Genomic DNA, 23,237 nt, shown 5'->3' on the forward strand with positions numbered 1-23,237 from the left:
TCAGCAAAGAGCAAACCCAAGCCGCTGACAGGAACAGGAATGGTGCAAATGTGCTGGGATCTGAGATCACTGGCACATACCCACAGCACAGCAGGCAGTAATGATTATTAATTATTTATGAAAAGAACATAAGAGCTCCAGCATAAGCTGAAAAAAAAAATATGCAGAAGCATTGCACTGGGATCCTCCAGTTGGATTACTGTTAATTAGCACAGTACATGAGTCTGAGGGAAAGATCTAAAAGCATCTTATGCTAGTGGGAGCATATAATTAAGCCATCATTTGCATCCTTGCAATAGTATGAATTTCCTTACTGATAACATCATGGGCACAACACCATTTTATGACTAAGTACTGTCTAGCTCTCCTAATTCAGCTGGCTGACTGTACAGCAGTGCAATGCAAACTTACAGATCATCAATTTAACATCCTGCATTTATTCAGAAAGGGTTTTAGAAGGAAGGGAGAGATACCATAAGGCTTCCTCTAGCCTGAGAGAATTTTAGATTTTTCTTCTTAAAATTGAGCTCCTGCCCTACCTTAGTTTATTCCCTTCAAGCTTCCTGAGATGTTCAGCTATCAAACAAGGTGACATCTTGCCATCAGTCACTTGTATCATCGTAAGGCACGATGGAGAGGCCTCACAACTATGCTAGTTCTGCAAGAGATAGAGTAAAATATTGTTCATGTCTCATGAGAATGCACAGAGCCTCCCAAAGCAAACAGAACCTACAACTGCACTCGATCAAACCCGTTACCTTCCCAATCAACACTGCTTGACCCAACCCTCAGCAAGGGAAGGGGAGGAGTTTCATTATATAAAGGTTAAGTCTAACATTTTTACAAGTATTGCATAAAGATTTGATATTATTTTACAGAAATCTATCAGATTAAATGGATTTTTCTTTTCAACAGCCTCTAGCCTCTTGTTTAATGAGGCTGCTGTTTATTCTAGAAAGCCAAAACTTCATGAAACCTTTTCCTCCAAATCCCTACTTGAATTAGAAAAATTCTCTCAGTTCACTCTGTCCTTCCTGATCTCCAATTCTTTCTTAATCAGCTCTGAAATTCATTTAGGATTCCTTCACAGCACAGCTGCTTCCACCCTCCAAGTCCCTCTGTACTTGTTGGCATCCCCCTCTCATTAAGGGCTTCCAGCAGCATCTGCACACACAATCCCTGCTTTCATTATCCACGATTCAGCCACACACAACAATAATGAAAACTCTTTCTCAAGATGTGTGTGGTACCCAATGAAGGACTTGTTTTTAGTTTGGAATCTCTTTTTCTTTTGTTAAAGTCTTTTACATGTCAGGCTTAGTCCAATAATTCAAATCCATCAAAATCAGGCATCAATCCCATTTCAGCCTGAACTGCCTGGCCACAGGGTGTCATTAACACTGAGCTCTCAATCAAAATGAATTTGACTTTTACAGGCAAAGCAGCACGAGAAACTAAGGGATCTCTTCAGAAATCTTGTATTTTTTTTCTTCAACACAAAGATAACTTGCTACTTTTCCATTCAAGATCAAAGAAGGGAAATAACACAAGGAGACAAAGATAGAAGAAAGAGAGACAGAGTATTTGAAGCTTCAATTTTCTAACACTTTTTCTTTCAGATCAGTACAATCACTGAATTCACTCTATAGAGAAAGAAGATTAAAAAAAGGAGGTTATATATGGCCAAAAAAGGACTCTGGGAACTTTGCTGATGTGCTTAAAGCTACTGTACTTTACAATTCTTATTTCAGAAGTAAAATGATAAACAAAAAAACAAAGCACTTTTAATCTTCAAAGCAATGTATGATCAATAACAACTTCACAGCACTCGATATTTAAGGATCATAATCTGTATTTTACTCCAGGAAAGAAAAATGTGTACAGAATGAGTGATCTGCCCAGGTCCAACACTGAACTGGGGATGGAACTCACACATCACAAGCTTGTTTGTTCAACACAAACCCATGCTTTCATTTAGCAGCTGTTCTTTCCTTATCAGTTTTTATTTGAGGAAATCATTATTATAATAAATAGATTATGGACTTTTTTTTTTCCCAGCCCCTGCAGAAACATTTGAGATAGCGGTGGAGGTACATCCCGGGATTATTTAGCAAATTATTTAGCACAACACACCAATTAACTTACTATGCCTGAAATCAATCTAACAGTTTCAAGAGGTTACTAAACTGTCTGTGAGGGTCAACACATGAACAGCTTCACATCAGCAGCAGCAGCTTCCTTGTTAAATCACATTTATGGTCAGGGCATCCTGCAGGACACAGCCAGTCTGTGATTCCTGACCCTTCACAGCTTCTGACAAGTCTGACCCACTGAATCCTGCAATACTGGTCACTGACCTCAGTGTCATCTTTGTCCATCTAAACCACCAGAGATCCTTCCAAGAGCAGAAGCAGCAGGACATTGGAAAGATGTTCAGTCAAGGATCAATTTAATTGGAATGTTACAACTGCCCGCAGTACAGGGATTTGCAAAAATCCTGAAATATTTACAAACCAATTTTAAAAAAAAGTTTCTCCTGGAAACTTGCACCTCTCAAACTACAAGGACAAAGATTTCCATGTCATTGTACTGTAAACTTTTTGTGAGTGCTGAGAGATTCAATTTACATAGTAATGCTGCAAGCAGGCTGGGGGTGTATGGGGAGGGAGTTCCTTAGCACCAGTAATGAGCAGAAAGGAAAAGAAGGCAGCTCCAGTCCCCACAGACTGTTTTGTTTCCCATAATTTCAGAGTCTAATAATGCCTTTTAATAAGCTGCTCTCAGCTATGAAGCTGCAATCAGCCTTTGTCAGAGAACACAATGCTGTCCCAGACAGGAAAATAGTTCTGCTGGAATGGACAAAAGACCCCTCCTCAATAAAAGCTTCTTAAAAACAGGGAGAACAAAGTTCTATCAGGGAAAAACAAATTATGCTGTCTATACCATGTATCCTTTCATTTCTTAAATGCTAGGTGTCAAAAGTATATTTGTTAAAGCAAAATACAGTCTAGAAACACATTTTCTAGTCTACTCCAGTCCTAGTTCACAATTAAGACAAACTCACTAATTTATAGGGTATTTATGCCCTGTAAGTGCACTCTGAATTAAGACTGACCATGCTCATTTTCTGCTTATAATCCATGCTACCCACTTAAGTTTCTGAGCTAAATTTCAACCACGAGATTTCCAATCCTCCCATGCCAAGTTCATTCAGGATCCAGTGGAGACACAGACCCTCCCCTGGGACTGAGCAACACTTGCACTGACACATAACGGGAGCTTTTCCCCCCTTTTAAATCTTGTTTCTACTTGCAAGCTGTGTCTGAAATAACAGCAGCTGCAGTTCCACACCAGAGCTGAAGGAAGAGCATCTCATTGCCACGTCCCATCAATTCCCTGTCCCTTCAAAACACAAGGTTAAAGGGCTGCAGCAGCCTCCCCACAGGGCTGCCATTGTCCTGGGGACACAAAGTGCTCATTCATGTGCACCCAAAACCAGCAGCCAAGGGCCACTCATCAGCATCCAGGCTCGTTCTGGGTCTTCTGCAAACAGTTTGTAGAAAGATGGCATTTCAATAAACTACATCCATTTCTCAAGGCTTCAATGCTTTCCTAGCACAACCTACTTAGCAGGGAGTCCAGACAAAAATTAAGACAATGTGAAGAATCACCCAAAAAAACTCATCAGGACCACTTCTTAAAAAGATCTGCTTGCTACAACCACATGCAAAAAGATTAAGTTTTAATAGTTAGAGAAATACACATTCAGAAAAGTTCAAAAGAGCTGACTCTTTCCAAAGACAGTCATACCATGCTTTTGTTTTAGAGTTCCACTTAGTGTTCAGCCTCAGAGCTTGTATTATTGAAGGGTACAGACACCAAGGTCCCAAAGTGCACTTAAGGCTGTTTACTTTGTATCTTCTGCTTAAGGACCCAAGAGATTTAGGGCTTGGGTTTTTTTTGTTTTGTTTTGCCTTTTTTCAACATGTTAGAAATAGAAAAACCAAACGCAGAATGACCAAACTCCAAAGCTGCTGATAACTGGAGACACAACCTCACGAACCTCTTCATTGTTTGGCCTTTTCTACTTCAACACTTGCAAGAGCAAAGACTTTGTCTCCTGATCCTGAGGGGGAGAAAAAGGCAATTTCAGTAAGTATTAGTGGAAATTGTGAATCACCTTATATACAATTTAAATCAAGCAAAACATTTTGAGATCCAACAAAATCAAACCTACATTGTGAAAACCAGAACGAGAGGGTTCTCACCTTGCTGACACTCCAGGGAGAGCAGGGCTCAGAGCTGGGGCACCCAGACAGTTCATTTGTGCCCTGAGCTACCCTGGCACGTTCCTGCCATTCACAGCTCTTTCATCCCAGTTTAACTACTGCTACAATGAACTGTCGTGCTTATTTAATGCCTTTTGTAGCTGAACTCTTGATCTTGTCGACACAAGCAGAGGTATGACAGTCATGGCAGGAAGAGTGCTTTAAAGCTGTGTTTTGACAGTGTGCCAATAACTCCCAAATTCTCTGCATCAGAGGAAAAGGCTCTCCTGAAGAGAGTCTTTAATACAAAAAAGATCTGTGTTTAATTCTAAGAGCAGCATCTCTGCTTGAGACAGACTATTTAAGCCTTCAGCATGATGGGCACTCTTGGCATTTCATGGATGTTTGGCATTGGATTTATTTCCTGTGTTACTTTTTCCTCATGATAGTGTATCAGAGTTTCATTGTTAATAAAACATATATTAACATTTAATGGCATGAATCTCTTGATCCTATTTTCTCTTTCATAGGGGAACCAGACACTTCTGTTAATCAGTGTTCAATGGAAAGGAATCAGAAGTTATGAGAATGAAAACTTACCAAGGTCAGTGGAGACTCTCTCAAACTGGCTCAGGGCTGTACCAGCATTTGTTGACAAGAACATCTCATCATCACCAGTGAGCTAAATCATAAAACACCACAATGACACCTCAACTGTGCATATTTCCACCATCTACTTGTGCATCTACATGAGCTAGGAAAGGTACCAGCAATTGTCCATTTGCAGCTTTTAAGTGGCAGTGTTATCTACCACACGGAAACCTAAAACAAAAACAAAAGCTACTTCCCCTAGCACTGAGTTTTCCCTCCCTGGCTCCTGCCAGCCCAGGCAGGATGGCCTGGGCAGTGTCAGACATACCCCACATGCAAGTTTCAGGTTGATTTCCAGTGGTCATTTTTTATTAAAAGGTCACACTGTACCTGTGCACCTAAGCCAAGGTGTCAATAACTTTTTTGTCACATGGTCAGTAGAGTAATGAACTAAGACCTAAGCCTACTTCCTATCATCTACTGAGGAAAGCAAGAAAAAGCAGTCACTGCCAGCTTTGACCATGTAAAGAGCCAATGACCTAGAAATGGTTCTCTTCCTTTAAAGTGACATTTCCCCATGTATATTTTACTTTTATGTGTGTGCTCTGATGCCTTGTGACAGATGCCCATAAAATATTTACAATAATGAAGCAGTAACCTACATTTGGAAGGTTCAGATATTCTAAGTTAAAAGTCACTCATTTAATTAGCCTCAGATACACATCTTTATTACAGCAAAGCATGTGTGTTAAACCCTTCACAGTGTTTGCGTCAGTTTATTTATTAGAAATATAAAAATCAGGTACAGACATTCAGGGTGATGCTGGAATGAAGGAAAACATATTACTTACCTTCCTTTGCTGGCTTTATAAGCAAGCACACAGCTACTTAACATTTTGCAATGTTGTGCAGAAAACATGCAATATCTGCTGTCAGTGTTCACACCCAGAACAGATGTGAGACCCCTGTCCTGGCCAGCCTCCAGCAGCAGGCTACTGATCATTTTAAAAGATGAAGAGGATAGGCCAGAGTGTGGTGAAGTGGCTTCATGTTGTGGTCTAAGTGGTCTAAGGAACTCTTTCCAAGGGCACACTTCACAATCTTAACGAGCTTTTATGTATTTGCAAAACGGTTTTTTTTTCCTCTGAGAGTCAAACAATAAAATATTTCCTTGCTTAGGAAACTACTTGGATTGCAGCTCCTTAAAGTACTGCACTTGATCTTTTCCATTACATTCCTTCATTTCCTAAAAAAGCTTAAGTACAGAGATACACAGCAACACATTTTCTTCATATACCATCCACAAAAAGAAGTGACTTCTCTTCCTCCCTCTGGTGGCAAACCCAGAGCTTTTCTACCACTGATGGATCACTGGGGCAACAATGAACTATTTCTCCCATTTCTTTATCTCATACCCAGGGGCAGGCATAATCAACACTATAAAAGTGAAGCTGGATACATGTCAGAGGTCTCGAACAGTTCCTGATGAATTGGTGCCCAGTAAAACACTTGTTTTGTAGCTTTTATAAATACCATCACCTTGTACCAGCTGGTGAGTGATTCATGCACACAGCCCACCAAAGGAAGTATTTAAAAGTAGAAGCAGCCTTATAGAAAGGTACCAAACTATTTGATACATGTTCAGCTTCAGAAAGTTTGGCATTAAAATGGAAAGACATTTATGTAATATAACAAGTTGCATTTTATCATTGGCTTATAAAATTGTAATTTCTTATTTTGATTATTTCTAGCTCCTACATAGGCAGAAAACTCTATTTACCTGATTCTCATAGCAGCCCTTACCTTCTCACCAAGCTTTCTGAGGGCAGTCAGGATTTCCAGTTTCTGTTGGGTGTACAGGTCTCGTGGCAACTTCCCAACCATTAAGTCTCTGTCCATCTGCACACCAGGGGGAAAAAAAAGTCAAAATATGCAAGCTTTCCATTATTTCATCCAACACAACAGCATGAGAAATGCAACAGCCTAAAAATATCAGTAGTCATGGACCCACAGCAGTAGGGGACAGAGCTATCTATGATTTAAAAGATGTCTGTGAAGTTTTTCTGAACATTCAGCAAATACTCTTTACCCCTAACCTTAACTTACTTGATTTCTGCAAACTTGGATCTCTTTTTATCAAAGAATGATAACCATTCATAATCACATATTCATACATCACTGGGGCATGGAGGAATCACATTTGATTTCATTTTAGATCTCTGAACCATCGAGTGCACTCTCCAGTACAATCAGTGACTTTCTATCTGCACTTTCCTCAGTCCACTCTGTTAATCCCATTTTTGCTTTGAAGCAGGAAGATAGAAGGTAACTCAAGAAATACACATTTGTCCCCATTACCTCAATAAACATTTAAAACTGAACAAATTCTGAAAGAGAACTTCTCCATCTCTTTTGGACTTTACGATCAAGTTTTCCCGCACACTCAGTGCTTTCCTTGCAATCATTACATACTTGACTCAGTCTCAATATAAACTCAAATAAAGGGTTTTTGCAGTAAAACAGGAGCCTTCACCTCTGCCAGCTTTGTCCTCAATTGCCTTGGCTGCTTCTTTGCAAACATTCTAATCACTTCTGGAGTTTTAAATGCTTGGCTGATGGCTGCTTGGATTGCCTGCAAGGAGAAGAGCAAGAATGACCAGGACAAACAGGAATCACAAACTGCAGCAGCAGGACGAGATTAATGAGGGCTGGAGAGCAACATTAGTACCCTCTGCATCATTTGATACACAGAGCTCATCTTTTTTTTTTTTCATAACCATGGAAGTGAAATTAAAAAAAAAAATTACCTTTATGGAGGGCGTAAAGAATCCTCTAATTAATGTAACTACACTGAGAAAGAGCTGTGAAACTTTTCATTACTGTCCAGGTCTTAATTTCCTACAGTGTTAAGGTTATAATTCATCAATGGGTTTTTTTCCCCTTTTAAAATGAAGACACCTATCCAAGTTTTTTACATATACAAGTGTATTAAATTATAAAAAACATTAATTAGATAAATCTAGATTTCACGTAAAAATTATAGTGAACCACTTGTATCTATTTGCTGCTTCATCAACTCCAGGCAGAACATGAACTTTTTTTTAGCAACCCATCATCCTTACCAGTTGCATGCCACTGAGCTCATCCACCAAAGTCATATCTCCAGACATAATCTTCTTCAGGGAGTCATTGAACTCACTCAGCTGCTCTAGAGTTTCTTTTTTGGTCTCTTCGTACTCGTCTGCATCCAGCTCCTCTCTGGGGAGGCCCCAAGAAGAGACATTAATTCACAGGATTTGCCCTGAGACATCCCAGGAGCGAAGGGCCATCTCAGGGATCTTGGTTTCTCTGCTCTCAGCTCCTGTCCAGCCCCTGCACTGCTGAGCTTTGCTGGGCTTTGCCGGGCTTTGCTGGGCTCTGCAGCCCTCCCAGCCACCAGTTATCAGCCACCACTGATAACAAAACAGCCCTGATAATAAACAAGATATCCCACACCTGGAGCAATATTTAGAAGTATTTTTGGATCTCAACAAAAATAGGTGGTGGGATTGTCTTGCCCGAAGCTCCGGGGAGTGAGATTATCTGAGATTATCACCCAGAGCCTTCCACTCAGGAATAACTGATCCTGCTGTCTAAACCTTGCCCAGCTCCCAGAGCAGCAGCACCACCCCTGAGCAGTTCTAATTGTTCCTGGAAAAGATCCATACTGCTTGGACAAGTCAGAACTGGAGCCAGAGGAAGCATCTAAACACAGGCTGTTTACATGCAACTATTAAAACAGATAAAAACCCAACCTTCTTGATAATTCACTGTCTCAAATTGTATCAGCCCACAGAAGACTAATGCAAAATCACATGAAAAGTTAGACAAACTAAAAAGAAAACAATGCAACCCCCCCCAGGCATCTGTAATTATGAGATAAACCAAAAGAGCCACAAAAGCTATTTGTTCACTTCTATTAAAAATCCCATAGAAAATTTGTTATTTTTGTGAACAGCTATTAAAAGTCACACTGAAATACAACATTTTAAAGAAAATACTGAGTATTTCTGCCTGCATTTTTTCAGATATATAAAACAATCTCAATAAAAGTTTTTAAAAGTAATTTTTACTATCTGCCACCAATATCCTTCCTGATTTAAAAACAGAAAGCCACAGCAAAACACAAAAGTAAGCCCCACTGCCCCCAAGATTTTTTAAAGGTACCACTTTCTTCTGCCAACCACTTAAGAAAAATACTACCATGTAAGAGGAAAGCAACTATTTTTATTACCTGCATTCTTCCAGATCTTGAAGTTGCTGCATTAATCTGTCCAACTGCTCCTCCAGGTTTTGTTTTAGTTTACTGGTTTCTGTTGTTCCTCTTGAAGCCATTTTCTATTTTCACATGGAAATGTTTTTACATGACACTCCTAAGAGAAAGTACATTTTATTGTTCGTATCAACAACTTAAAGCATATTTTAAAATGCTCGAAACATTAAAACCAGGCAATTTCTTGCTGATAGAACGTTTAATCCCAACACTGGGAGATCCCTGCAGTGGAAACACAGAAATGCCAGGCTGGGGGTACAGAATCATCTTCATGGCAAGGGGCGGTTCACCAGGGAACTCCAACAGCCACGGCACAGAAAATCAACTGAGTGCCAGACCAAGCAGCAATTACTGAAATAGAGGCCCCGCTATGTGAAACAATAGATTTGACTCTTCAATGGCCCCTTGGAACAACGTCCAGGAGACAGCGCGGGGGTCTGGGGGGGGGCGGAGACCTCGGGCAGCACCTGGGCTCTGGAGAGAACCCCGAGCTCTGGAGAGAACCCCCAGCTCTGGAGAGAAGGCCGAGCTTTGGAGAGAAACCCTGAGCTCTGGAGGGGAACCCCGAGCTCTGCAGAGGACCCCCAGCTCTGGAGAGGAACCCGGAGCTTTAGAGAGAACCCCAGCTCTGTAGAGAACCCGGAGCTTTGGAGAGGGACACCAGGCTCTGCAGAGGAACCCAAGCTCTGGAGAGAACCCCGAGCTCTGTAGAGGACCCCCAGCTCTGCAGAGGAACCCCGAGCCCTGGAGAAGAGAGAACCCCGAGCTCTGGAGAGGAACCCCGAGCTTTGGAGAGGAACCCCGGGCTCTGGAGAAGAGAGAACTCTCAGCTCTACAGAGAACCCCAGGCTCTGGAGAAGAGAGGAACCCCGAGCTCTGCAGAGAACCCCAGCTCTGGAGAAGACAGCCCCCCGCGCTCCCCGGTGACCATCCCGGGCACACACAGCCCCGGGCCCGGCCCGGCCTCCCAGCGCTCCGCGGGGCCGCGGCACCGCCCCGGACAGCGCCGAGGGCCTGCGGGAGGAGAAGGCGGAACCCGGGCGCTACCGGAGCCCGCCCGTCCCTCCCCAGGGTCCCTCCCCAGGGTCCGGCCCCGCTGGTCCCTCCGCCCGGCCCCGCGCCCCCTCACCCTCACCCTCAGCCCTGAGGCGGGCAGGCCGCGCGGGGCGGGCTCATCCCGGGCCTGCAGAGCCGCTTCCGCCGCGCCCGGGCCAATGAGCGACTGCGACCCAGCGGCGGGGACCGGGGGAGAGTGCGGGGAGAGAACGGGGACAGCCGGGGACAGCCGGGGGTGAGCGGGGACAGCGCTGGGGACAGCCGGGAGAGCGGGGACAGCCCGGGGAGAGCACGGGGAGAGCGGCGGGGACAGCGCCAGGGACAGCGTGGACAGCCCGGACCTGGCCGAAGGGGTCAGCGCCGGGTGAGCGGGCTGAGCACCGGGGAGAGCGGGGCCGGGGAGCGGGGCAGGGCCCCACCGAGGACGGGCTGTGGCGGCCGGGGGCGCTCGCTGGGCAGGGACAGCAGCCCCGTGCGGGCCCCCGGGGGCGGAGAGCTGCGGGAGGGTGTTAGTGAAGCGTCCAGTGACGCCCACATGAGATAGATAGATAGATAGATAGATAGATAGATAGATAGATAGATAGATAGATAGATAGATAGATAGGGTTTATATATATATGTTATATATATGTGTGTGTGTGTTTTATATATATATACACATATATATATATATGTTCTATATATAGATCGATATATAAACATTTGACAGATGTTTGCCTCTAAAACATAAATGAAATTGAGAAAAGCATCCTTACCTGCTTGTCCCCGGGAGGTGACTGGCGGGTTGGGCTCCAGAGCCACCCCAAGACCTGCTGTAGGCATATTTTGGTGTCTTTTAGTGCAAGGTTTATGAGGCAATGATTGCCTGTTTCTGCGAGCTGTAAAATTAGAAGCATGGAAAAGGACGTTTGACTAACTGCTGAAAAGGCACTCTGTATTCCCATCTTAAAATTTTCTACATTTTTTGCACTTTTTTTTTTTTTTAAGGAAAAAAATCAACTTTTTTCCAGTTTTACAGCATGAGTCACTCTGTTGAAAGTAGGATTTGTGCATCACAAAGGCAGTCGAAACCCTCTCCTCCCGTTCCCATAGTAACTCTCCCAGCCGTGCCCCTGTGAAAGCTGCATTTCAAGTGCCACCAGCCCTTCCTCTGCTGAGCTACTCTGCAGTAATGAAGACTATTTTAAAAGTTTGTGAAACTGTTGAAAGCACAGGGAAGTGCTCACTTACCAACCATGAAACCTTCCAAGGGTTCCTTTTATCTGCAGGCAGTTTGATGTTAGGACACAGCCACTGTTACAGGGTTTGGCTGGGATGGTGTCTCAGGCTGTGAACATCACTCGGCCTCTCTCTAAGGGACACACAATGTCGGGGTGACCTGGTGGGATTTTCCCAGGTGGTGATGTTGCTGTAGAAGCCACGGAGACAATTCTGTGCTCCTCGGGATGTCTCAAACATCTCACAATCAGCAACAGCCCATTGCAGGTCTCCTTTGTTAGGCCAGATGTGGGAGAACATCTTGGCAAGCCAGAATATTCTCAGGGAAGAATACAGAAGCAAAAATGTGTGTGAGGTGTGAAGAGAAAGTAAATGATAAATAGTGAAATGTCCTTATTTTCAGCAATTCTTAAGCAGCTTTCTGAAACTGAAGCTCGGAATTGGAACAGAACTGTGGTATTTTAGAAAGGGGGAAAAGTCCTAGTATTTATTTGCAGCTTTTACTAAACTTCTGTAAATTACTATTCTTCTCACCTTTTCCTCTGGTGCACCTAACACTTGCTGCAACACAAAGCAGGCTGACTGCTCTCATGTTTAGTCCATAGCACTCTCTTCCCACATATCGTGCTGAATTATATAAATTACCCCCTTTACATTTTTTATTTCAGAAAATGTAAATAAATCCCAAATGAAGAAATGTTGATGTTGTTCTCCTCCAAAATTAATACAAAATAATATGTGGCACAATCTCGGTTTTATGGCTCATGCTGGAAAGGCTCACTGCAGTTTAGAGTAGCAAGACTAGGAGTGGTCACAGGATGTTGTATTTCTTGCTATAAGCACTAGAAGGAAGTTACTTAACAAGGAAGTTCCCTGCCCGTGTCTCTCAGCAGTTGATGGGCACTGGCATCTTGAAAAAGGTGCAAAGTTCTAATACAGTTTGTCCTGCAATCAGGACAGATAATCTCTCCGCATGAAGTTTAAAAGGATGAGCTGCTTTTCTTCAGAGTGGGCAGTACACCATCCTCTCTGGGCAAGCAGCCTCTTTGCAGTGGTTTCATATTTTTATCACTTAGAAATTGGACAAAGAAGTGTCACACGAACAATCACGGGCCAGGCTGATGGAAGAAAAATACAACATTCCATTTGCTCTTGAAATTTTGTCTCCTGCTTATTGGCAGCACAAATGAGTAACAATGACTCTTTTTCATCCCATTTCTTGTAGTGGCTGGTACCTGGCAGCAATATTGGCTCTGTGGCTGTGAGGAATGGCAATGGAAGATCCTGACGGGAAGACTGAGGTGGTGCTGCTGGCCTGTGGGTCCTTCAATCCCATCACCAACATGCACCTGAGGCTGTTTGAGCTGGCTAAAGATCACCTCCATGAAACAGGTAGGATGGGAATTTATATCATTTGGAATAGCTTTGATAACCAGACACTTCAGTGTAAGGTGAATATTTTGTCTATGAATGCTTGTTTGACAGTGACAGATATTTTTACAAATGATAATTAGATATTGAAGCTGATATGTGTTTATGTCTTATACAAAACCATGTAGGCCATTATGAGAGGACTCATATATGTGTTGCTTATTACTGATTTTAATGAGCTAAGTGCGGGGTTTATAGTTTATAGAAATATATCTTTCTAATATATCTTACTAACTCTTTAACTGTGCTGCCCTGGAAGTGCAGAAGTGTCCTGTATTTTTCCACATGTCATCTGCCATTGCACTGGACAATGGTTATGTCACAGGTTAAATACAATGCAGGGGAAGTCACATCTGCTCAAGCACTTCTCATGTTCTTCTGTGGTGTGTTTTTTTCCACAGGAAAGTACAAAGTAATCAAAGGCATCATCTCACCAGTGGGTGATGCATATAAGAAGAAAGGTCTGATCAGTGCGAATCACCGAGTGACTATGGCAAAACTGGCTACAAAAAACTCAGACTGGGTGGAAGTTGATGATTGGGAAAGCTGCCAGAGCGAGTGGTTGGAAACACTGAAGGTTTTAAGGTATTTTTCAGCCAACCTCTAAAAAGTCTCATGAACCTATAGAAGGGTTAGGAATGGTGTTAACTCTAACAAGTTGGGATAACTGCAGAGATAGATTATTTGGTAGGCTGTACTATCCTGATTTTTTCCTGCATCTTTAAAATACCTAAAATACATGTGTTTTGCAGGTATCATCATCAAAAGCTTTTATCTGCTGATGTCACTAATAGTGTGCAGGATGCTGTACCCATAACAAAGCTGGGACGGAAGAGAAAACAGGAATCTAATAGGCATGAGCCCGTTAAAAAGAAAAACCAGAGTCCAGTTGTAAAAAGTTAAGTCTGTTTGCAAATTGCATGGTTAATGATCCTTGTTATTTCAGGGGAATTGCACTGATGAGAAACTTTTATGGTAGCTTTTGGTTCTGATGTCACTCAGTATCTTTATTCCCTTAGATTCCACAGTGTAAGGCATTAGATCCCTTTAATGAAGGGACTCCCATAATCTTTATCCAGAAGAGTCCTGTGTTACGGCTACTAATTATAAATTATATACTCTGAACCTTTTTTTAAAATTTCATTCCATTGTCTCATCTCAACCAAAGATATATATAGAGAGAGCCAAGAAATTAAATGTCCCTGTCAAGTTTGCTAAAATCTGCCAAGCCCTAAACCAAGCCAAATTTCTCATTTAATTTTCCCTTCCAGGTGTCCCACAGGTTAAACTGCTCTGTGGAAGTGACATGCTGGAATCTTTTGGGATCCCCAATCTGTGGAAGTTGGAGGACATCACTGAAATCGTGGAAAAACACGGCCTGGTGTGCATCAGCAGGGCCGGAAACAACGCTCAGAAATTCATCTACGAGTCCGATCTTTTGTGGAGACACAAGAACAACATTCACCTGGTGGAAGAGTGGATCACCAACGACATCTCCTCCACCAAGATCCGGCGGGCGCTGCGGCGGGGGCAGAGCATCCGGTACCTGGTGCCGGAGGCGGTGCGCGCCTACATCGAGAGGCAGCGGCTCTACGGCCCCGAGAGCGAGGACAGGAACGCCGGCCTGCTCCTGGCTCCCCTGCAGAAACACGCCTCTGAGCCCGGGGCCCACGGGCTGCACAACTGACCGACTGACTGTCTGCTGCCAAAAACATTACATTTCGGTACAGGAAAGGCTGTCTCCTAAGCCTTGGGTGTCCTGGGTGAACAGTGGGATAATCCTGTATATCTGTAGTTAGTGATGAGGTTTGGTGCACTCAGTGATTGGACCTACACAACCTTTTTTGAGTCCAGTGATAAGATTTTCACATTTTAATGTCCCAGTGCACTGAAGTGAATGTAAGAATTCACATGGGTACATGAAAATTGCAAATGTGTAAGCAAAACAAATGTTCTGATTAGTTTTAACTCAAACTGCTCTATTTATAAAACAATAGCAGAAATATTTTTAATAAATTACAGTGTCTTACCAAAGTTACCTGGTTTCAAGATGTACCATTTACTTAGAGTAAATGTGTAATTTTTTTTTTTAATTGTCAACATGTGATTCACCTCAAAAAAATTATTTAGCTCTATCCTGAAAGGGAAGAATTTCCTCCTGGCTGTAGAGATGCGAGGTATAGCATGCTTTGAGCTGCTTGCCTTTGAGATGTGCAGCTGCTTGTTTGTTGTCATGCAGTTTGCTTCCAGAAATATCTTGTACTTTACTTTTCCATTCATGTTTCCAGGGCTGTAATGTTAAGCTCAGTATTGTTTCTGATGGAAGGACCAGCCTACCTCAGGAACTGGTTTAAAGCCATTGATTTAATAGATAGAAATTAATAATAGTGTCATTGCACTGATTCTCAGACACTTGTCACTTTATTATAAATAATAAAGTATCTTTTACTTTTGAGCCATAAGAATATAATTATCTATAGCCAGAACTGTTTTTTGTTAGTAGAGGGAAAATGTTAGGATATCAGTACTGATCATAAGTGAAATACTTTTCTTTGCTAGAAATCTGGTTTTGAATCTAACAGTGTATTGTCTATATTATGTGAACATAAGCTAGAGAGGCACTGCGACTGTTGTGATAGAATCCTACCTCCCTTTCTTTGCTGCTATCTCATTTTTGTTTGGATTATGTGCCTTATTAAGAATGCCAAGGTTTGCAGGCCACTTTCTCACGGGTCACCAGCTCTTTCATGGATCTCTCCAAGAGGAGTCTGGTCAGTTTTTCAGATGAACAGTCCCCAGGCAGGCAGCCAAGGTGCTGTTGGGCAAGGCTGGAGCAGGGACACGTTCCATGGTCAGGGTTGGCTGCTGGGTGTGCTCCCCTGGTTTTACTGGGGGGATCCAGGGTCCTGCCTGTGGCACACTGACCATCTCCTGTTCCAGTCAGAAACACACCAGTCACTGCTGGGGCTGTGCAAGGATGTCACACAGGTAAAACTGTCAGGAGTGGACTCTTGTCACACCTTAAAGGGCACACGGGGCCCTTTCACCACACGTCATTTAGACTCAAAGGATTTTAATTATGCTGCAGCAGCAGGACCCACTTGATCTGTTTCTGTGATTAGGCCACATCCCTGAGAGAATGTGTCAGATACTCTGTGATTCACAGCAACTAGAGTGGAAATGGCAAAAATATTTCCACAAAAATAAAATCAGAAGTTTGAAGGGAGAAAGAAATGAACCATCATAGGATGTGGCCAAGGCAGTAGGTGGTTCTTAGAAGCTCCATGGGCAATTCTGTGGCTGAGGCTTGAAAAAGTAACCCCAGTGCCCTTGAGAGGTCTTTGTGTGAGGTTTAAATACTGATTTGCAGAAAGAAGGACCACAGCCAAGACTATCTGCAAAATTTAAATTAAAATGTTATATCTGGACTTTGACACAGGACTTACCAAGTACTGACTTCTCTTTGCTTGCAAGAGTCAGTAGTATTGCAACAGTGCTTTACTACCATAACCTCAGAACACCAAGTTGTGGGTGAAATGTTACTATTTGAGTAGAGAGGAAACAGTAATTTTCGTTTTTTGGTGCCATTCATGGTTTACTGTAGGTTAGAGAACAATATCCAGCTGCAAACAGGAAAGAAGCTTTGACGTCCTGAGTTCCTACTCTCATGATTCTGTGAGTCATATAGATCAAACTGCCAGCTCCAAAAATGGAACTGAACTTGGGGGAAACTCCTCTGCAAAATTATCCTTCTTATTCAGCCTAACACAAGTCAGTGAATAAATAAATGGTGTAGGTATAGGTGTGTTTCCTCACCTCTAAATCCCTTATTTCCTCACTTTCAAATTCCCGAAGTCCTCTCTCTTCAAAGTCAAGCATTTTTTATTGCTGGGTCATCGGGGATTTCTAGCACTTCTTTGCTGAAGTCCAACACTGAAGCTTCTCTGCTCAACTGCCTGTGTGTTCTGTCACAGTGTGTAGCATCTAATAAAGCATCAGTGGAACAGCTCCTGTATCAGCTCTCCTGTGTGTCAAGAACAGAAAGCAAAGGCAGGAGTTACATCTCCTATATTCACAAGATTACTTTTTGAATTCTGTTCACTATTCACTCCAGACATAAACCAATGTGATATAATTCTTATCTCTGTGCCATAGGTATTGCTTTAAAATTTGTTGATATAATACAATCCACAGTTAAACAGTCTGTTTGAGTACAGTGTGTTTTTACAGGGCTACATCACCTTTTCAACAAATATATGGATTTCACATCATAAAGCCCCAGATCTAATAAACTTGCAGGAAATCTTAGTAATGACAAAATCAGTTCCTTTAAAGAATCCAAGATGGACAAAATGCTCTAAACCAGTTTTTGGCTTGCATTGTGGCTCTTGGGCTATTAACATTTGCTCCACACGAGGATTTCAGACACGGTGAACTTTTCCCTCCAACAGGGCTGAAGCCATTGTACAAATACCCTCTCACCCACTGGCTCAGCAGCAGCACCCTTCCCCTGCAGCAGAAAGGTCCTGGGAGGGAATCCCACCCACGGGCTGCCTTATAAAAGGCCCGCCTAGAAAACTGCATTTGCATTTTGGACTGGACCTTCCTTCTGCTGTCTGGCGATGCCTGTGGATTTCAGCGGAACCTGGAACCTTGTCAGCAATGACAACTTTGAAGGTTACATGGTGGCCTTAGGTAGGTGAAAATATCTGCTTCTGTCCTTCCTCCCTTCTCCCATAAAGGTCTTCTTGAATTTTAAGGACTGCCCTTCATTTCACCCTATTTAAGGTAGAGAGTTCTGGTTAATCCTTTCGTTGCCTTTCCTCTGACAAAGGATGAGAATAAGCATTAACCTCTTGCTAAGTGGGGGTGAAGTCTGAAACCAAGTTTGGGTGTCTCTGTGGGGGAAGCCAACTCTCTCCAGGAGTCTTCTGGCCCAAAGTCCTGGAAATCTTACACGGGAATTGTGGAACAACTGAGTAAACTGCTTTTCAAAGAGTAAAAACTACAAGAGGGCAACTTAACCTGTGTAACATGCAGCTTTAAACAAAACAAAAGGTTCTAATAAAACAACAAAATGCTTCATAGCAGTAAGGTCAAACGACCTAAGAAATGCTTCTGGTACTAATAAAGGTTAATTCCTGGCTGCCAGTGATAAAGGGCTGGTGATAAATACAACTCTGATATTTTTGCCTTCTGTCCAAGGTATTGACTTTGCAACACGCAAAATAGCAAAAATGCTGAAGCCTCAGAAGGTGATCAAACAAGATGGTGATTCATTCTATATCCATACCACTAGCACATTCAGAGATTATTTGCTTGAATTCAAAGTTGGACAAGAGTTTGAGGAAGATAATAAAGGCTTGGATAACAGAAAATGCAAGGTAAGAGTCAATATAAGAGGCTGTGACAAAACTAAGATGCTGTGATCGATTCAGATACTTGAGCTGAAATTGTTTTGAGAATAAAACTTGTAGGGCAAGACAGCAGTAGGAGCCTGGAGTTACAGACAAGGAGTGTCACTTTCACTCAGAAATACTATCTAGGTCCTCTTATCCAGGAAAATGCACATTTTCTACAAGTATTTTGCAGAACTGAGGCAGACATGCAGCAAGACCTTTTTGTTCCCTCTTCTACAGAGCCTCGTTACCTGGGAAAATGACAAACTTGTCTGTGTCCAGATTGGTGAGAAGAAGAACAGGGGCTGGACTCACTGGCTTGAAGGGGATGACCTCCACCTGGTATTGACTTCAAATTTCTATTAACTATATCTCTGTGTGGTGAAAATCAGATTTATAATGTGGTCATGATAGGCACAAGTCTTCTCGCTCTGTAGGATGTGTAATATTGGTACATGGTGAGCACATTCTGCTTTGAAACAGCTTCCCTGTTTCAGTGTAATGTGTGATTAAATTCAGAATGTAAAGCACAGATTATTAGCATGGCCAGAGTGGGGACAAAGGAACTGTGTTCAATTTTGGAAGCAGTTCCTTTGATTACTATATATATAATCTGTACACTTGGGTTTTCTCTTTGTTTTGTTATTTTTTTTCGGTAGGAGCTTCGTTGTGAGAATCAAGTATGTAAACAGGTCTTCAAGAGAGCCTGAACCTGTGAGGTGTGCTGGGTCTGCCTGCAGGGAGCTCCTGTCCCCTCAGGGCTCCAGGACAAGAACTGACTCCTGACCCTCTTCACCCGAATGGCCTCAAGTTTCTGGCTCAGGAAATAAGTCTGCTGTTGCCAGTGTTAAAGGTCTGATGTTTTTGCTAATAAATGCCCCAAACCAAACTAATCTTAAGTACTTTTTGCTTTTGAATATGTTTTTGGAGGGAAAAAAAAGCCAACCTAAAACATAAGTGATGAGGCCTGAATCTCTAGGTAATCAAAAGTCAATTTAAAGAAGAAAACCTGCCAATTCTGAGAGGCCTGTCAATATGAAAAAAAAAGCAGGGGGAGTTGGGAGCTGATAGAGAAGTGACCCATCAGGGTCAGACAAAAGCTGTTGAAGCATGGAAGGCTTTTGGTTAGATTGACGCCCTCCCCTAATTACTAGACCTGCATAAATTTAAGCTGGTTTCCAAAATAAAAAGAAAAGGACTAATAGTCTTTGTACAGTTATGGAAACGTGGGTAAAATGCCTGGTGTTTATGCTCCGGATCCCGACAGCGTCTTCCTTCTGGAACTGAGCGGTTTCATTTGCCTGAAAGCAAAGACTTGCTGTTAGAGCGTTTTGTTATTAGAAATCCCAACCCGGGGCACTCCCGTTAACAAAAGGCAGCAGCAGCGGCAGCAGGAGTTTTGTGCGCCAGCGGATGGCGCCTCTGCAGCGCGCTGCTCCTCAGGAGCCCGGCGGGTTCTCACCGAGCCAGGGCTCCCGGAGTTATCCCCAAAGCCCAGTGAACTCCCCGGTAAAACCACCGCACTACACTACAGAAAGGCAGTGATGATCCTAAAGGACACAGCTCCCCAGAGAAGCACTCGAAGGGTTTTACTCAAAAGTGTTTCAGACCACTTCAGTTATCTTAAAAAAAAATAAATATATCCCAAGGAGGTAAGCACAAAATGAAGTGTAATCTGAAAATCAGAGGTAACAATATACATCTCTTCTATAAAAAGACTGGCCATATATATTGTGATCCAAGTATTGGTTTCCTTTCTGAGCACCCTGGTTAAGTCATCAGAATATTTTGTTAAAAAAAAATTTAGATCAATAAAGTACATTAAAGATGTATATTAAAAACACAAGACCAGATAGCCTACCTGCCTCATCTATGCATTTTAAAAATGGATCAATTCCATTGCTATATAATTATTTGCAGCGTGTATGAAAATACATCCTAATAGCTCATATGGATCAGTTTAGTTCCATCTTAAGAACATCCTGCTGCCCAGCTTTTATGGGATTCTTTCCCTTGCTGACTCAGACCACACTGACCCGTGCACGGCCCACTGTTCAGGTCATATTATTATTATTGTGACTCTTCATCCTGGGCTAACAACTTGCTGACGCAACTCTCAATTCGTTTATCCTTTGCCAAAAGAGAAACTTTCAAAAATCTTTTTCTCTTTCATCCAAGTGTATTATAACTCAAACAATCTGAACTGGGGTGAGCCTCCAATGTACTTACATATAACCTGGCCTTTTGTTCTGTAGCTCAGTTTCATTTCGAGTGTGAGGGGAAAGATTAATGTCTTCCAGAAACATAATATTTTGTGGTATAATTAGGGAATTAGAAAAGTTCTTAATAAAGAAAAAAAGATTTACTTCATGTTCAAACTATACTTAGAAAAGGCCGAGACCAAGTGCTCAATGGGGTGTTGGCATCGTGTTTTTCCCTTGGTGTGTCACTCAGCTCGCAATAATTATTTAGATCCTGTGAATCCCCAATCACTCGTCACCGAGAAGGGGTTAATATTTACGCACGCACTGGAGAGGGAAGGCTCCAGCAGCTTGACCCTCCCCGGGATCCCGGTGTCCCTGAGGGGCAGCTGCGCCTTTCCCGCCCTTGTTCCCGCCCTTGTTCCCGCCCTTGTTCCCGCCCTTGTTCCCGCCCTTGTTCCCGCCCTTGTTCCCGCCCTTGTTCCCGCCCTTGTTCCCGCCCTTGTTCCCGCCCTTGTTCCCGCCCTTGTTCCCGCCCTTGTTCCCGCCTCTCCCGGGGCCCACACGGACACTGCTTGCCGCGGTGCCCTCACGAGCCCCGGTCCCCTCATGACCTCCGATCCCCTCAGGAGCCCCGATCCCTTCACGAACCCCGGTCCCCTCACAAACCTCGGTCTCCTCACGATCCCCGGGCCCCTCAGGAGCCCCGATTCCCTCACGAATCCCGATTCCCTCATGAATCCCGGTTCCCTCACGAGCTCCGATTCCCTCACGACGCCCGGTCCCCTCAGGAACCCGGTCCCCTCACGACCCCCGATCCTCTCACGACCCCCGCGCCCCTCATGACTCCAATTCCCTCACGACCTCAATCCCCTCACGAACTCCGGTCCCCTCAGGAGCTCCGGTCCCCTCAGGAGCCCCGATTCCCTCACGAATCCCGATCTCCTCACGACCCCGGTCCCCTCACGAATCCCGACCCCCTCATGAATCCCGTTCCCCTCACGACCCCCAGTCCCCTCAGGAACCCCCGGTCCCACCTTTCCGTAGCCCCGCCCCTCACGAGCCCCGCCCCTCCAAACCCCGCCTCCTGCCGAACCCCGGTTCCGCCTTTCCCGGTCCCCACCCTGGCCCCGCCCTGACCCCGCCCCTCCCGCCGCGGCGGAGCATCGCGTGGCCCCGCCCCCTCCCGCCCCCCGGGCGCGCTCCCATTGGCCGGCGCGGCGCGCGCGCGGCCCCGGCGTGCCCGGCCCCCCGCGGGGTCACGTGATCCCCAAGATGGCCGCCGCCGCCCTGTTGTTTTGATGAATAATCTCTGCGCGGGGCAGCGGCCGCGGGCGGGCGGGGGCCGGCACCCAGAGCTCTGAGGGGCGCGGGGAGCACCGGGAGCGCGGCTTCCCCTCGATACCGCGGCAGCAGCCCGAGGCGCGGGCGGGCGGGCGGGCGGGCGGCGGGGAGCGGGCCGGGGGCGGCGGTGCTGCCGGCGGGCGAGGCGCGGCGCGGTCGCCCCGGAGATGCCCTTGTGAGGCGGCCCGGGGGGCAGCGGCGGCGGCGGCAGGAGAGCGCGGCCTGGGAGCGGCCCCGCGGCCGGGCGGAGGAGCGCGCCCTCCCTCCGGGCACCATTAAGAGGAAGGCGATGGAGGAGCTGAGCGCGGACGAGGCGAGTGCGCGGGGCCTGAGGGGGCGGGTGGGCCCTGCTGGGACCCCCGGGCTGGGCGAGGAGCGATCCTGGAGCGCTCTGCCTCCTCCCCGTGCCTGCTCTCGGTGTTTTCCCCTTTCCTCCTGTCCCTGGGCTGTCCCTGACCCGCGACCCCCCGGCTCGGCCCTGGGGTTGGGTCGCTGCTCTCCTGGTTAATTGTTTATTCTCCGCTTCCATCTGCTGGGTGGCCTTTGTCTGCGGTGTGCCCTCTCTGTGTCCAGGGCTAGGCGTTTGCGTGTTCTTTGTGCGGGATCTGAAGCGCCCGACCTTTTAACGTAGTAAAACACTTAAATTTTTGCTTCCTTAGACTCTGCTGAGAAGGGAGATGGGCGTGTTCGTGGTCTTATATTTAGTATCGTTTTTCTTCTTGCAGCAGCTTCGATCAGGCTTGTCAGTTTTCCAGTGTTTCCTTTGTTTTCTTTATTTATTCAACCTATTTGTCTTTCACTGAAGAATTCTGGTTTTATGCTGTATTTGGCAGACATCTATCTATAGTGTATATATTCTATTCACATAAATATGTGAATAAGGTGAGCTGGTCCTTGTTTCTTTCTTTTAAGGGATGCTGCTTCCCTTTGTTTTTTAATATAGTATAAGATCTTCAGTTTTGCCCATCTATTAGAGGATTTCCACATTAATTATGTCCTGGGTATATTATGGCAGGATCCAGGGGGTTTCCCACTGTCCCAGTGAAATCCTGAACCAAAATGTGTTGTACTGGAGCTGCTGAAATACAGCTCAGTGCTGCACTTGTACTCCAGGGAGGATCAAAAGGGGCTATTTTTGTTCTGTCCATATCTCACTGTGGGGCTGGGTGGCTGCTGCTGTCACTCAGGTCTGTATTCTGAAAAGTTGGGATGTTTTTGGAGATGTTTTCTGTCACGATTTAGCAATCCTGCTGTGTTGCATCACGAGCTGGGAGAAAACACTTTGTGCTGTTTACTTGGTGAAGGTCCTCATGGTCTGTGGGAGCACTGAGGAGAGGAAAGAACAAAAAAACCCATCAGTTCCCATGTTGGGAGGAGTGGGATGGGGCTCTGGTGCTGTAAATCTGCTGTGGAAAAG

The 23,237-nt window shown here is 44.6% G+C and overlaps 4 protein-coding genes across 4 annotated transcripts in view; 3 read left to right on the forward strand and 1 right to left on the reverse strand.

Annotated features, from left to right (window-relative positions):
- Nucleotides 1–1,834: 1,834 nt before the first annotated feature.
- Nucleotides 1,835–10,365, reverse strand: LZIC (leucine zipper and CTNNBIP1 domain containing). Its single transcript, XM_083876597.1, has 7 exons — nucleotides 10,307–10,365; nucleotides 9,133–9,271; nucleotides 7,982–8,117; nucleotides 7,393–7,491; nucleotides 6,663–6,758; nucleotides 4,869–4,950; nucleotides 1,835–4,126 (listed from the first exon to the last, which is right to left on the reverse strand). Exons 2-7 carry the CDS (start codon nucleotides 9,231–9,233, stop codon nucleotides 4,068–4,070), a joined length of 573 nt encoding a protein of 190 aa, XP_083732723.1. The 5' UTR covers nucleotides 9,234–9,271; nucleotides 10,307–10,365; the 3' UTR covers nucleotides 1,835–4,067.
- Nucleotides 10,366–10,447: 82 nt separating this feature from the next.
- Nucleotides 10,448–17,018, forward strand: NMNAT1 (nicotinamide nucleotide adenylyltransferase 1). Its single transcript, XM_083876756.1, has 5 exons — nucleotides 10,448–10,462; nucleotides 12,671–12,837; nucleotides 13,278–13,461; nucleotides 13,629–13,774; nucleotides 14,148–17,018. Exons 2-5 carry the CDS (start codon nucleotides 12,714–12,716, stop codon nucleotides 14,561–14,563), a joined length of 870 nt encoding a protein of 289 aa, XP_083732882.1. The 5' UTR covers nucleotides 10,448–10,462; nucleotides 12,671–12,713; the 3' UTR covers nucleotides 14,564–17,018.
- A 359-nt stretch (nucleotides 17,019–17,377) lies between these two features.
- On the forward strand, nucleotides 17,378–19,168 carry RBP7 (retinol binding protein 7). Its single transcript, XM_083877023.1, has 4 exons — nucleotides 17,378–17,571; nucleotides 18,082–18,260; nucleotides 18,516–18,617; nucleotides 18,935–19,168. The coding sequence occupies exons 1-4, from the start codon at nucleotides 17,499–17,501 to the stop codon at nucleotides 18,983–18,985; spliced, it is 405 nt and encodes a 134-aa protein (XP_083733149.1). The 5' UTR covers nucleotides 17,378–17,498; the 3' UTR covers nucleotides 18,986–19,168.
- Nucleotides 19,169–22,109: 2,941 nt separating this feature from the next.
- The window catches only part of UBE4B (ubiquitination factor E4B), a gene marked incomplete at its 5' end in the record, with an annotated part of 32,298 nt that continues 31,170 nt past the window's right edge, over nucleotides 22,110–23,237 (forward strand). Inside the window, one exon of the mRNA XM_083876995.1 lies at nucleotides 22,110–22,160. Coding sequence (XP_083733121.1) covers nucleotides 22,110–22,160 — 51 coding nt within the window. The remainder of the gene's footprint in view (nucleotides 22,161–23,237) is intronic.

Source organism: Zosterops lateralis (genome assembly GCF_965231275.1).
Source record: "Zosterops lateralis genome assembly, chromosome: 22".
Lineage (NCBI taxonomy): Eukaryota > Metazoa > Chordata > Aves > Passeriformes > Zosteropidae > Zosterops > Zosterops lateralis.

Excerpts from the sequence above, each read along its gene's own strand:
- LZIC (XM_083876597.1), bottom strand. The coding sequence starts at position 9,233 with ATGGCTTCAAGAGGAACAACAGAAACCAGTAAACTAAAACAAAACCTG. Across the intron at positions 4,951-6,662 it reads TCAGAAAGCTTGGTGAGAAG|CTCACTGGTGATGATGAGAT; the intron begins GTAAGGGCTGCT and ends TTTATGATTTAG. Across the intron at positions 4,127-4,868 it reads GAGAGTCTCCACTGACCTTG|GATCAGGAGACAAAGTCTTT; the intron begins GTAAGTTTTCAT and ends TCTCCCCCTCAG.
- NMNAT1 (XM_083876756.1), top strand. The coding sequence starts at position 12,714 with ATGGCAATGGAAGATCCTGACGGGAAGACTGAGGTGGTGCTGCTGGCC. Across the intron at positions 12,838-13,277 it reads AGATCACCTCCATGAAACAG|GAAAGTACAAAGTAATCAAA; the intron begins GTAGGATGGGAA and ends TTTTTTCCACAG. Across the intron at positions 13,462-13,628 it reads GAAACACTGAAGGTTTTAAG|GTATCATCATCAAAAGCTTT; the intron begins GTATTTTTCAGC and ends TGTGTTTTGCAG.
- RBP7 (XM_083877023.1), top strand. The coding sequence starts at position 17,499 with ATGCCTGTGGATTTCAGCGGAACCTGGAACCTTGTCAGCAATGACAAC. Across the intron at positions 18,261-18,515 it reads TGGATAACAGAAAATGCAAG|AGCCTCGTTACCTGGGAAAA; the intron begins GTAAGAGTCAAT and ends CCTCTTCTACAG. Across the intron at positions 18,618-18,934 it reads AAGGGGATGACCTCCACCTG|GAGCTTCGTTGTGAGAATCA; the intron begins GTATTGACTTCA and ends TTTTTTCGGTAG.